Source organism: Accipiter gentilis, chromosome 10 (assembly GCF_929443795.1).
Source record: "Accipiter gentilis chromosome 10, bAccGen1.1, whole genome shotgun sequence".
NCBI lineage: Eukaryota > Metazoa > Chordata > Aves > Accipitriformes > Accipitridae > Astur > Astur gentilis.
Window position 1 is genome coordinate 23,050,628 of NC_064889.1, and position 14,243 is coordinate 23,064,870.

Sequence of the window (14,243 nt, forward strand, 5' to 3'; positions counted from 1 at the left end):
CACATCTGAGGGACCGCAAGGGAAGAGGTATTTATTGGACGCAGCCTGTGAGGCTTATTTTACTGTGCTTAAAGACTGGAAGTTGCTTAGCAAGTGATCATCTGATGTTGTACCAGCAGCCGCATCCAACCTGCAGTGAATCCAGTCCTGAAGCTGCTGTCCCATCTCAATGATGATGGGTTTCTGACGTCCCCTGACTTTGAGGGTTTTGCTCTCCTTGGGTTTGCAGTTACTGCACATGAGAGACAGCATGGGGTGACAGAGATGCCAAAGGGCCCTTCATAATTTTGTGAAGCAACAGTTTGATGGACAGATCTTCCTATCGGCTGTGGGCTTGTGCAGACATGCTGCTGCCCACAGGAGTGATGCCTCAAGTTTGCAGGAGCAGAGTGGCATCTTGAACGCACCGTGTTCTGCAGGTCTGGACCTTACTTCTAGCTGTGGTCGTTTACAAGAATGAAGTTGCTCATAATGATACATTTTGCAATCAATTAGCACATGATATGATTTGGGATGATTTACTCTTTTTTCTAAAAAACCCTTTGGGGGCATTCAGACCTTTATTGCCATATTAAGCAGAGTTTAATCCAAATGAATTTTCTAGGAAACCATGTAATCTAATTAAAAAGCTCATAGTGCAGTTTAGTAGCTTCATTACTAGTAGATTCAAGATCCATCGTTACACAGACAAATATTTTCCAAGTGCAATAGACTGATAAATCCAAGGCATAATTACAGACTGATTCTGCCTGGAACTAAATGGCTTACAGCACTTAGTCATGCCCATGAGAATGAAACAAAGGACACCTTGAAAAAGCTCAGGAAAAAAACCAGCCATTGATCTGTTTCCTCCAATTCATGGAGCACCCAGCCCTGCTGTACCAGCGAGGGCATTTTTCAGACTGATAGCTTTGCAAACCACCAGGCATGGCCACTTGCCTGAAGTTGGGGGTCAGAATAGACCAAGACTAGCGCAAAAAAAAGCCAAAAGTTCAACATCATCGAGTACAATGGCCTTAGGGCTCAGCTTTACAATCATGTTACTATAGCTTGAGAAGATGCCACGTGTCAGCTGAGCCCCAGTAACTGGCTGAGCTCTTCCAGCCTGTGCCAGATGCAATGTAATCTGATCATTTAACTTGCAGTGGAAAAGGCTGACGCTAAATTGCCTTAAATGATTGCCATAAGAAAACGATTACAGCTATGTTCGCCAAGTCGCAGTTCACATGCACGTGTAGTGCAGCTCCAGCCACAGGAACCTGGCCAGGAGACATGACCATGACCAAAGACCCTACTTTTACCTTCCTCAAACAGTGAAGAGGAATGATTTCACAGGCAAGAAATCTGCGCGAGATGCAGAGCTGGACTCAGTGTGAGTTTTGTCATGGATTTAATGACCATTTGTAAAGTGTTTGGTCACTTCTGACTTTGCTTCCTGGCCAATAAAAGGGGATGCATTAATTTCCCTTCTCCCATTTCTGCTCTGTTCATATCGTAAGGGCAGACATGCCTCAGAAACCCATGCAATGAACTAGAAGACCATGAGCCTGGATTGAGTGGTGTCTCTGTGTGCACACACAAAGTTCCCTGAAGCTCTAAAAACTTCCAGCTCAGAGAAAACCTCCACTGATTGATTTTATTACAACTCACACCTTATCCTTCTTGCAACTCACATCCTTCCCTCCTCCACATAACAAAGCTCTAAAAAAGCCTCCAACCTCAAAACAAAAAGCCGTATTATAGAGAAACTTAGAAAAATAAAACTGCTGTTATCTCCTGAGGAACAAGCCATGGTGCCCGCACAGCATTTCCCAACAGTCTAAACTGAAGGTCTGGACCCTCCAGCGATGTTGGGTAGTTGCATTCATGAGACGCATTTGTTAGTACAGATAGCAGCTATATGACACCAGAGAGTACAAATCTCTACCAATAATTTAGGTGTACGACACAGGTCGTATTATTTTTCAGTATACTGTTCCATGCTATTTCCATAGAAACTATGTTGTCAACTTGTAATTTTCCCACTAAGTGCATCCCACCATATCATTTCCTCAGTACAAACATCCCCATCCCCTCGCACAAAAATGCAGTTATTTAGTACTCAGAGAGAACACTCTCCCCCAGTGAGATAAAAGGCTGAAGTTTAGTGAAAATCAGCTTCCACGCAAATATTATTTCAAATGTATTTGCATTTGCACACTCAGGCAGGTCAATGGTCAGGGGTTAAAGCGTGGTTCCTCAACTGCAGAGTGAGTGTGGTCCCTGCCAACTCCAGGGATAACATTTAGTCTTTCCAGAAATACCCAGCTGATGATCAGGACTGAAGACAAACTTTTGCTGGGTTCCTGCATCATCAAAGTGTAATGCTGATGTCCTGGCACAATAAAGCACGAAGCGCTGAAATGTAAGCCTACAAAGTGCAACTAGTAGGACTGGAGCAGTGTTTTAGTTTATCAAAGCAAGCCCAAGCTGAATCCACATATCTGCTTCTGAACATTACCGCCTTCACATTAGCTCTTTGCTAATGTGGAAAGCAAGCCAGGATCTTTCTCACTTCCCTTTCCACTGGAGTCCAGATAGTTCAAAATAATGGCTTTTAACTCAGCCTCCCTCAAAAGCAGGTTGAGGGAGCACTGCATCAGCCAGAGGGATGAGTGACAGAAACCCACCTCACCTGCTGAAGCCGAGCCAGCTCTAAAGCACTCCCTTCTCAAGGTGCTCAAGCAGCAGGGCTGCAGTCTCTCGGGATCACTCATGCCCCTCTTGGCCTCGAGCATGTTAGCCATTGCCCAGTGCAATGGTGCTACAGCAAAAGCAGGGCTTACACGGCTCACAAGGACGTGCTGCAGACCCCACTGCTCTCTGCCAGCCTTCATCAGCTGGTCCAAAATTTACTGCGCCCATCTGCCTCAAATCTGCTATCTGCGCAAAAGCTGAAGCCTGCGCAAGCTAACTTGCTCTTTGCCCAAGAACTACACCTGCAGGGACAGTTATTTCTGGACCATCAGGTAGGTGATGCCAATCCTCCAGACTGATGCTGAGGAAATGGCACAACCCAGCTGTGTGTCTCACACTGCCCTCCACCCCGCGCTGCAGTGCCAGCGGCCAGTGCACGAGGACTTACCTGTTGTTATTTTTCAGCTTAATGTGGTCACTGGTCTCCAGGATCTGCCCATTCCTCAGCCACGTGATCTGGGGGGGGGGTTCCCCTTGGGCCACACACGTGAAGATGGCGGTAGTCCCCACGGGCCTGGAAATGGACTGGGGATGCTGCACAAACTCTGCAGGGGCTGCAAGGAGGAAGGAGAAGCAGGATGAGAAAAGTCATGATGATGCCACTTTATCTTGGTATGAAGAGCAACCTTGTAGCTTGGGCTTCCATAAGCCTCGTCTGTCTGGGAACATGGAATACTTGGCCAACCCACAGCATAGGCAGCAGATAACTATGGTTTGGATGGTGTGTCCGTAATCAACGCAATGCTGCAATTTGGTTGCCCATCCTAGCAGTCATGGCTTCATACAAGGCACCTGAAGGTCATCTCAGTGCTGTATGGAGAGCCGAGGTGAGTCCTGCAGGGTTCAGGCAAACAGCAACAGGGTCTAAGCCCAACCACCTCTCCCCAGTCTCCCACTGAAAGCAACCCCAATGCTGCAAGATAACCAAGGTTATTTAAAAATGCATCCTGCCTTTGAGGGGAACAGGCTGGAAGGTCAGCAGTCTCCGGTTGTTTGCACACATGTAAAACGGAAAGCGTGCATAACCCTTCATAGCATGTGGCACCATGCAGGGCCATCACCTTGTCAGAAACAAGCCCTCTACTATGGAGGGTTGCAAAAATCAGCACATATTGACAGTATGAAGAGTGATGAGGAAGGAAGACTGCAACTACATGCAGCAATTATAGTATTTGCGGTTGTGGAGATCTGCTGTTTCATCAATGCCAGAGCTAGGGCAACGCCCTGGCTTTGCCCAAAGGACCCATATGACATTAGCAAACTGCTTGAAAAGGGAAAGAAATGTATGGATGTGCATACAGCAATCCGTCAGGTTGTTCTTTCCCCAGTAAATATCAGATCCGCTGCAGACTGTCCCAGTAGCAATAGACAGGGAAGCCTTTTCTACCCCAGATCTGCAGCCTGGGACCCCTGGGGTCCTGCCAAGCCTGGCAGAAGACTCCACCACGCCTGAATCTGCTGCTCACCTCATAACCAAATGTTTCGACCTTTAACAATAACATTTTTAAACGGAAAGTGATTTCCCCTCTTCCACCAATTCAAAATAGATTTAAGATAATTTATCAGAATAAACCAGCATATCAGCCTACAGAAAGCAGGGCCTGAAAGACACTGCCAAATAGGTGAGTTTATACAAGTAGTTACGCTTCAAAGGGCAAAGTGATAAATATACTCCATGTTGGTGCTGAAACCTAAAATCAGGTGGAACCAGCAGCAGCTGCAATGAAGACAAACTGATGAGAAGCATGGGCCTGTAATGAATTTACCGACTAGCATCACATAATGGATGGCTGGTGTTAAATTTTTCTGACAAAAGCAAGATTATCCAGGGAGACACGCTCAGTGCCACTCGCTGGCATTTTCCAAGCATGGGGTTGGTGGGCTCTGCCACCAGGAGAGATGCTGGGATGGGAGAAGGGAGCAAACTGATCCAGCAAACTGTGTTGAGGGGTGGCCAGCCTGCAGGCAGGAGCAGTTATTTAAGAGCTGAGCTTTGTGGTTCATGGCCAAAAATACCCCTCAGGGTTTGCTGCAGGAGCATGGGGTGATAAAGCTCTTCCCCAGCTGTGCGCATGCAAGGGAAGAGCATCGCTGCTCTGTAACAAGGCCAAACTGCAGCCAAAGGGACTTGTGTGTAAGAGCGAAGTCACGCACATTATAAGTCCTGCAAGCAGAAAGACACAGAAATTCACTGAAGAGCCTTTCTACCTCGAAGGAGCCCCCTCTTTCATTTTTAATAATCAAAGGGAAGTGGTGCATGGCAGGTCTGACTTATGTTAGCGGCAGGAGGTATCTGCTGGCAGAGTTTATTGTCAGGCCACTTCTATCGGCACTCAGGCCTACTAATGAACCCGATTTCAGCAACCTAATGGACACATATTTCCAGAACCTCCTGCTAAACTTCCCCAGGTGCCAATCGATCCCTTGTCCTTTTATTTCCCTCCTACATTTTTCCCCCTCTTGACTTATAAATTAAAATAAAATTCAGGATGGGTTCAATAAAAATTGGAAGCATGGATAAACAGGGGGAAAAACCCCTCTTCCCTGCAGTGAATGGTCCCATTGTGGCATACAGTGAGAGCATTAGAGACTTGATTTTCAAGACTTCCTTAACCTCCTGCCCCCCGCTTTGTGCTGGCGCAGTTTTGCAGGAGCAATTATTTTGCAAGTGGCTGTGCACCTCCCTGCTTTCATCTGGGCTCACAAGTTGCACCCGCAATACTCGCAGGTGCAAACCCACAATGCCAAGGAAGGGCACGGCCATCTTCCAGTTCCTCGCTGCAGCTTCATTAAAGATCCTGCCACTTGGCTCTTTGCCTCTGCCTCCCCCCTGCTTCACCACATCTCAAACCCGTCGTTTGTTCCAGCAGAAACAAAGTTTAAATATGGAAAGAAGCATCCGGCGTAACCCTTCTGGAATCGCCGGCTCTCCTTATCCTCCCTTATTAGCCCGTGTCAAGAGGGAGTAATTGGAGCGGTGTCGCGTGTGACTCGGGGGTAACAAACGTGCAGCTGCGGCCGCTGGCTCAGTGCCAGCGATGCTATTCAGGACCGCGGCCCCTCGGGTTCCTTGGGTCCCTGCTCCCCTCCGCCGTCCCTCCTCTTCGCTGTCTTGCTAAACACAACCAGATCAAAACCCCAGCCCCTGTTTAACTTGCTTAAACTCTCTGGGGAGCTGGCGGCCACTCCTTTGAATGGCTTCCACCTCCATTATGCCGAGCTGTCCATGCTCAGTGGCATCCCTTGCTGCAAGACATGGGATGCCTTTCCGCTGTTCCTGCTCCTCCTGTCCCCATCACCAGCTTCCAACAGCATCAGAGGAAGGACGTGGTCCAGGTGCCACCAGGGTCTTAACACAGGGACAGACGTCGTTGCAAGGAGATGCCCCTCTGCTACCCTCGACCAGGGTGTACCCGACTCAATATTCGTACCAGCATCCCCAGGCAGGGTACCCTGAGATGGCTGCTGGTGCATGGTCTTGGGGTGAATGGCTCCTTTCCTGGGCAGAAGAACGTCTGCTCCCCTCCTCCTAGGTCATCTCCCTGCCTTTTCAAATGATTTTGACAGGAACTGAGAGTTTGCCACCTCTGTCCTGGGTTAGTGGAAAAGGAGCAGAAGCAATCCCCTGCCTTCAGCCAAGCCCTGTCTGCTGCCAGCCCTCTACTCCCCTTGTCATTCATAATTAATAGAGCACCTTGTCAGTGCTCCTCTCACCCTGCACGGAGGCACACTGGCCAGAACACCTCTCCCCCTTCCACACCACATGCCAAAAGGCCAACACAGGCAGCAAGAGGAAGCAGTTCTCAGTCCTCTGTGAAGATCTTAACGAAGATATTAATGAAGATCACTGTTAAGAGCAGAGGATTCAAACCTGGCAAGGAGGAGTTGGCAGGATCTAGCCCTGGCTTGTGGAGTATGAAGAAACCAGAGCATTGATTATTCAGGACTTAATGGGAGGGAGGGGATCATGCAGTTTTAATGAATATTTAAAGGCGTGACATTGGTATCAAAAAGCAATAACGCTTAATACCACTCTCAGAATCATTAATGAAGAGCTTCAGTAGCTTTTACTGTGTTCAACAAACTGTGATAGCATGAAGATGCACCGTAACAGTGGGTTGTAAGAGACCTGGACAGGCTCCATCTCTTTAGGGACATCTCATCTCAGCAGTGATCAGCCACCAGTGTGTCCCGCAAGATAACAGCAAGCTTCGCTGCCCTTGCCATGAGTTTCCAGTGCAGTGCTTATTGCAGCACCCGACAGCTCACTGAGAAAGGCTGTCCTAAGGATCAGGGAGCACTGACAGCTGATACACCGGTGCCAGACGAATCCTTGCCCTTTGCGCCTCAGTATGAAGCTGACATTAATTCTCAAGTAGCCAGAGTGGCAGGGTGAGGGAGGGAGGCTGGGGTGAGGAGAAGGAAGAATAACACGGAAACAACAAAACCTCATGAATGAGGCTACCAGAACCTACAATAAGGGTATAAAGGAGAAGAGAGATCAACAGGGAAGTCAGTCAAGCACAGCATCGGATGACAGGAGATTTAAGAAAAAGAACTGCTGCCCACTTGGCTTCTCTCCATTGACTACAGAGGATGCCCAGATGCTTACATAAGTAACTTAAATAGTTATGTTGTAGAGCTGGTGGGATTGCTGGGGCCAAAGATGGAACCCGCGACTGTCCGCTGGGAAACAAGCAGAGACCACTCAAGGAGGCCATCATGGAGGCTGTCCATCAGCCCTCAGTAGGTATCATGAACTTCTTGTCCCGGCAAGGTGCAGGCTGGAGCTCTGCAGCGGTGGGACGTGTTCCTATGTCACCTACTGGCATGCTCCTGGGAGGATGCTCCAGAGGGCTCAGGCAGCCCAGCTCACTCCAGCATCCCAATGGATGAGATCCAAGTGCCCACCTGTCCCTGTGTGGTGGCTTTTCTTGAGAAGGAAAACATGGGCAGGAAGGGAACTGCTCCATGGGGCACACTGACGCGTGCAGCATGTACCAAAGCTGTTTTTGCAGCATGAGTTTAGGGCTAAATTCGAGGACAAACCAAGTACCACAGAGCCAAGCCTAAAACACAGCAACTGCAATACATCTGCTGATGAATTCAACATCACAGCCAAGGTTTGCAATGCTGGCGAGCAAGAATGATGGAAGAAACATCAGGAAACACAGCGGTGCCCGGATCTGCTGGACCAAGAAGCGCTGCCCGGTTCTGCTGGCAGAAAACAAGGCGAACAAGGCAGTCATTGTCAGCAGAGCCTTCAAAAACATGTCCTTAAGATGGGCACTCATTTATGAGATGGGATCTCATTTTTCTGCATAGCTTTCAGGAGGAAATGAAGCGTGGAGTGGAGAACACTGGTGACCATCTGGCCATTCACAGCCCATCAGTTTGTTATGACACCAAACACATAATAAAGCACAAAAGATTGCACAGGAGGTAGAGAGAAAGCGCTTTGATTTTTTCTTTTTTCCTTGCCACCGAAGCCTGCTCTTCCCTTGCACCACACGCACGCACACCCTCCGTTTCAGCCGGCGATGCATTCGGCCCTTCGACAACTCCCCCCGTGAGACTTTCATTTGCAGCCCAGCACAAAGCAATATTCAAATGGCTGTGTCGGGATCTGAAGAGAAAATGGAAACTTTCTTGTGTGAGAACCTTACAAAAGAGATCAAAGGAGCCTAAATGGCCAGGGGAGGGCAGGAAGGGAGGGAGTGGGGGATTGACGCCTTCTCCTCTGAAGGGAGGAGGAATTCCCAGGAAGATAATAAGATGGCGTTAGATGATCTGAAGGAGAGCCTGCAATGGGAAAGGACATTACTGCCAGAGCAAGAGCAGAGCCCTGCGCTGGGACACCTCTGCCCATGTGGCTGCTGGGATGGCGACGAGGACCACCGCTGGCAGCAGGAGGGAGGACGTGGTCTCTGTCCCAGCCTCCCGCTAACTCCTTGCCTTACAACAGGAAACATCGCCCTTTCTCCCCCAGTTTCCCACCTATAAAACTGAGCCTCCTTCAAAAGACGTGGGGCAAGTTAATTTGTGCCTCCAGGCACTTCAAGGGCCCCTGCATAAAGGCAGCAAGTACCTGGCCTGGCGTGCTTTGAAGACGCTGTATTGTCCTAGCCCTGTGCTAACTTCCTCTCCAACCAGGCTTTTGATAGCCTGCTCTTTGCTTTTATTCTCTTTACGGATGTAATTTGCATCCCTGACATATTGACAAAGATAAAACCCACAGTCTCCCACGTCAGTCATTATTGCTGTTTTCTTCCCGAACCTGAACAGCAATTATTTGTACCTCTCAGCTGGAAAATTTAGGCAAAATGAGATTCAGAGGAAGGAAAAGCTGCTTCCAGAGGGAGACTGAACAAACCTGAGATGAGCCCAGCTGCCTGGCCAGGGTCTGCCATTACCTTCTGTGGGAAATGGCAGGCCCCTGAAAAACATGAAGCATTTTATGGATGGGCAACACTGGTTGGGGTCCTGGACGCTGCAGCTCATGTCTAAGGGCTACACCAAGGATGCAGCGGCCACGCTCCTCCATACCACTGCCAACTTCTCTGCTAATGCTAAATGCAGAAGCATTCCACAGCAAGGCTGGGCTCCAATGGCCCTGTGACTACCATTTTAGGGACAAATTCTCATCTTGGTTCCCTGGGTGAAGATCCACAGTAATTCTACCCCAGATGAACTCCAGCACTAGACCAGCTGCTCAGGAGCTAATGCTCAAATCTCCGAAGAGACTGAAAACTGCTGATCTGTAGCAACAAGAAGTTGTGCTACCTTTTCCCCTCCCATCCAATTGCTAATAGAGGCAGTCAACAGTATTCAATAGCTTTATTTTTACAACTTCATAGATTTTCCAAGTAATTTCTTTCAGGTCTGCCTGCCTGCGTCCTGGACATGAGCTTGGCATTTGGGTTTGGTAGACCTCTGCTACATGTACCACATGCAGAGCTGTCCTGCAGCAGCTCTAAAGGACTTGTGTCAGTACAGTGAGGTTGTTATTAATGCCTGTGTTGGTGTTTCTTAATAAGGGGACTTATAGGTGTGCCCATCCCCAGTCAGCTGGGAGGCCCCCTCGTTGCATTGCTCACCCAGAAATCCAATGCCAAAAGAAACAGTGAGTTTTCACCTCCTCTCATGTCTGATCAGCACCTGGGACTCAGGAGGCATGAGCAGCTGTATAAGCACCCTTTCTACATTGCTCCTTGCTGCTCCCAAGGCAAAGGGGGAAAGGGATGCCAGCACCCAGGGACCACGGCTGCTGCACAAGCGGTGTGGTGCCAGATCACCGCCAGTGACTCCCGGGACCTGTCAGGTGAGCATCAAGGTTGGAGCAGGGCACTTTCCCCATCACCAGCATGAAAGGTTCAATTAGCTCACTCCGGCAGGAGGTGTATAATTTTAGATTCAGGATATCATCAGTCAATGGTTAATGAGTGAACTGATGAGAGCGCGAGGTGCTTTAAGTGGACTAGCTTGAAGAGGAGGTGAGTGCCTGTAATCAGGGGCGGATTACTGCCATTCAGAGCACACTGCCAGCTGGGCTTGCCTTCTGAAATACTTGCCTGGCTCCCCTCACATGGAGACTGGTCACACGGAGCATGTGGAGGGGACTTGTTTGGTTTCTTGAGTGCTGACCTCTACTCTGGTCTGAATCACCCTTTCCAAGTGGCATTTCAGGACAGTTGCTATGGGGAAGGGGAGCAACCTGCATCTCTGGGGCACGGCCCCCAAACGGTGCTTTGCTCATGTCATGGCAAGGGACTCAGATACAGTGTTGACTGCTAAAGAAAACATTCTCACTGACTTTTTTGCAATGGTTTTAGACTTACTGGTGCCATTTTAGTTGGAGAGCAATACTCTGTGAGTGACATCCACTCCTGGATATCACTGCAGGAGCGATATCTATCATGCAGAAGGATCCAATATGAGAGCAGTGCCCATGTCCCCATATCACTAAGGACCATGCAGAGGTGAGAGATGAATTTGGCTGATTAATTCAGCCCAGGCTTTCTGCGGAGATGTACAAGTATGATAACAAGTAACAACTGGTGTCTGTTAAGCCAGATAAATGCCTGTGATGGGGTGGGAAACCATTGCAACCCGTGCAGCTGAGGCCTCAGTTGATTGATACCTGGTTGCCACTCATCTGTGTGGGACACAGAGACATACACCCACCTGGAAAACCATGTGTCTAGAGAAGAAGTCCTTTGTCTGATACCATCAGAGAAGCAAAGTCAGCATCTGTCCAACCCATCACAGCGCCCAGGCGACATGTAGGGCCTGTGCAGAGGGCACAGCGAAGTGGGCATCACCACTCCCCAAGGCCCGGGTTTGCTCACCTTGTACAACGAGCCTGCCCTGCGCAGTCCTTCGCACCCGAGTGCCGGGTTTGTTCGCGGCGCATACATAGATGCCAGAATGCTGCACGGTGAGGTCTGAGATCATGAGATTTCCTGTCCCCAGCACCTGGATCCCCTCCACGCCAATTGGTCGGCCGTCTGAAAGAAAGGGAAAAGAGTAAGAGTGACATGCTGGACCTTTGAGTGAGGTCCACGTTGAGGCCCAGTCTAAGCACTTATAGAGTGGTGCCAAGCTCTGTTACTGGGATTTGCCAGGTAAAGTCAGTGGGTTTTAGCTGATGCTCTTAGCAGAACTGCCTTCTGGAAAAAAACAGGATCCTCAGGTGTTTGCCCAAACCCACACTTTGTGCTGCTTGGAAAACCAAGGCATCATCACAGGACATGTGAAAGCTTTCAGCTACCCGTACAGATCAAGATGAAGCACCCAGAACACTTTTCAACAGAACAGTTAAATCGAGTTAAATCACATCAGCTTCTTACATTGAACTGATCAGGGATCCAACCAGCTCAACAGCCTGCTCCAAGCAGAGGTGCTCTGGGGAGGAGACCAGCCAACCTACAGCAGTACTTCCCTGATGCAGCAATTTATGACTTGGTGATTTCCTGAGCCAGAAGTTATGCCTTTTTGCCTTCTAACCCTTGATGGATTTTTGCAGCTTTGGAAACTAGGTGAACACTGGATTTTTGATTCCTTAGCTTTTGAACACACAAGAGTTCAGGGCCAAGGGGCCAAACTCTGAGCTGGTGGTTAGATCTGCTCAGCTGCTCTGGCTTGGAAGAGCAACTGGAAAGGGCTGCCTCCATCCTGAGTGCTGGGTCTGAGGCAGGCTGGCTGGAGAGCAGCAAAGTTTCCAAAAAAACATGCCTGGGCTCCAGCACAAGGTCTTCAAAATTGAAGCGCTTAACGTGAAATAGTTCAGTATCAGTGAATTCACCTTTTCCCAACAAAGTCTGTTTTCACTGGAAAATTCCTAGCCAGCTCTAATTACAATGTGTTTCATTAGTATCAGGCTATTGCTTTTTATTGTTTCATTGGTTTGTGTTTTAAGACACTGTCTGACAAAGGCAGCTCTAAATCAGTCCTAGCATGTGTCAGGGTGTCTGAGCAGAGGGGCAAGGCAGGGGTGTAGTTTTACTGGAGGAGCAGTTAAAGGAGCACACTTCATCAGATGGGAAACGGCAATCCAGTTTCTTTCTTGTGTTTGCTCATGGAGAAGGCTAAAGAACCTACAGAAATGGGATAAGCAAGCACCAGCCCTGGTGATCTCCCCACCTGACCATGCCACAAGCCCTCCATACATGTGTGCTCCGCAACAGCAGAAGAGCCTGTGTCTTGTGCTTCAAAGTTGTGGCTAGTAAAAGGAAAAATGAATCTGAAAAATTCCTCCTTGGAGCTATATTGGTCTGTACCATAATCTTGCTAAGGAAATGGAAGAAGCCAAATAAAACCAGAACTGCTTTGTAGGAAGCAGTGGGTCATGGGGAAAGACCTGAGATTCTCTAGCTGGTCTCCACTCCTGTAGGCCACCTCCTGAGAGATGCTAGGTGATAGCTGTTCAACCTGCTTTAAAATGTATCATCATCCAGTGGGCAGAACAGTTTCCAAGGACATTTAGTGCTGAAGGACCTCAGACTCAGGCTGGTTACCAATATTTACAGCAGAGAACCACTTCAGTGGCTGCTTCTGCTGTTATCCAGCAATAGGAAACCTTCATGAAAAGCGCAGCGGGAAATGCAAGTTGCCACGCGGTTGCTGCAGTCACCCTGAGACACCCCATTATCCCCAAGGATTTCCTTCATAGCCTCTGCTTTACAACAACACAGCCCCTGACAGAGACCTGGCTCATCCCTGACCTTGGGCAGGCTTCATGCTTCAACAAAGACAGGCATGCAGGGCTAGTTAAAAGTTATCTTGCAATCATATGCTTTAGCTGTAATATCATGCTTTGCATAATAAAGAATATTATGAGGATCTGGGCCATTCATAACCAACAGGTTCTGGGATAGATTGGAAAAATGTGAAGGCAAAGCAGCATTCAAGGAGAGGGACAAAATAACCATCAACCCAGAAATGCCACTTTGCAACCTGCTGCTCAGCACGTGCTTGGATCCCCATGGAAAGGCATGTGATGGGATGGAGAGCAAGTGTCTCTGGCAGCATTAGTGAAAGCAGCGCACATTCATCAGCTCTCAAGCCTGGGCCATAGAAGTGAGGGATCCCATTTCAGATTAACGGCAGCATCCTGCTAGGAAACAGCGGCAAAACATGGACTGAAAGCTACAAAGCACTTCACAAACATATCTCCTGCTATGCTCTTTATATATTGTTTTTCAGGAAATTTTTAAACTTAAAGGTTTCCTTGCTTCATTAGGCAGGCAATGCCAGAGTACTTCATTATTTGCATTGCAAAGAAAAATGCTCAGGTCTTTCAGAGAGAGAAAAACAATGTCATTAAATGATTAAATGATCACATAGCTGGCCAAGCCACTGCAGCGGTAAATGGCTCAGCCATAAAAAGGACAGTAAAACATGACCTGTCCCACATTTAATGAGCAATAAGAAGGAACCATTCCTTTCAAACATCATTTGAACTGAAGTGTAAAGAGGTCTGAATTAAATTCAAATTGAACTTGATTTCATCTTTTAAATTAGACCTTTTGGAAGTCCATATTTACAACAGGCGTAAAAATCAAATATCTGTCTCTCGAGGGAGGGATGGGACCAGTGAAGATGCAAAGTGGCCATACCTGGATGCTTCATATCATCATTGCCTTAAGAAATACCACAGAAATGTGACTTGAATGTCAGTAGTTTTACTGTATTATTTATAACATGCTACATAATTTAAGCATGCAAAGACCCAGCCTGCAGCTGGGTCCAAATACCGGCATCGATATGTCCTCAGTTATCTCACTAGCTGCAACTATTAATTAGAGGTGTGGTGGTCTAAAGAAACATCTCCTGTCAACCAAGCATCCTTCATTTCCCTGAAGAACAAAGCTCTCCAGCTCAGAAACCTCAGGAGATCTGCCATTTGTTTCAGAGACTGTGGCCACCTCTAACAGCCAGAAAAGATCACTGTGCCAGATCATCCTATGTGCCTCTTACTCAACTCCTCCCTTCCAAAAAGCACCAAA

General features: G+C 48.2%; 1 protein-coding gene across 1 annotated transcript in view; it reads right to left on the reverse strand.

The window, feature by feature from the left end:
- The window catches only part of IGDCC3 (immunoglobulin superfamily DCC subclass member 3), a 106,181-nt gene that overhangs the window by 16,668 nt on the left and 75,270 nt on the right, over positions 1 to 14,243 (reverse strand). The window contains exons 6-7 of the mRNA XM_049811576.1: positions 11,085 to 11,243; positions 3,125 to 3,290 (exon numbers count right to left, since the gene is read on the reverse strand). Of these exons, the coding sequence (XP_049667533.1) occupies positions 3,125 to 3,290; positions 11,085 to 11,243 (325 nt within the window). The remainder of the gene's footprint in view (positions 1 to 3,124; positions 3,291 to 11,084; positions 11,244 to 14,243) is intronic.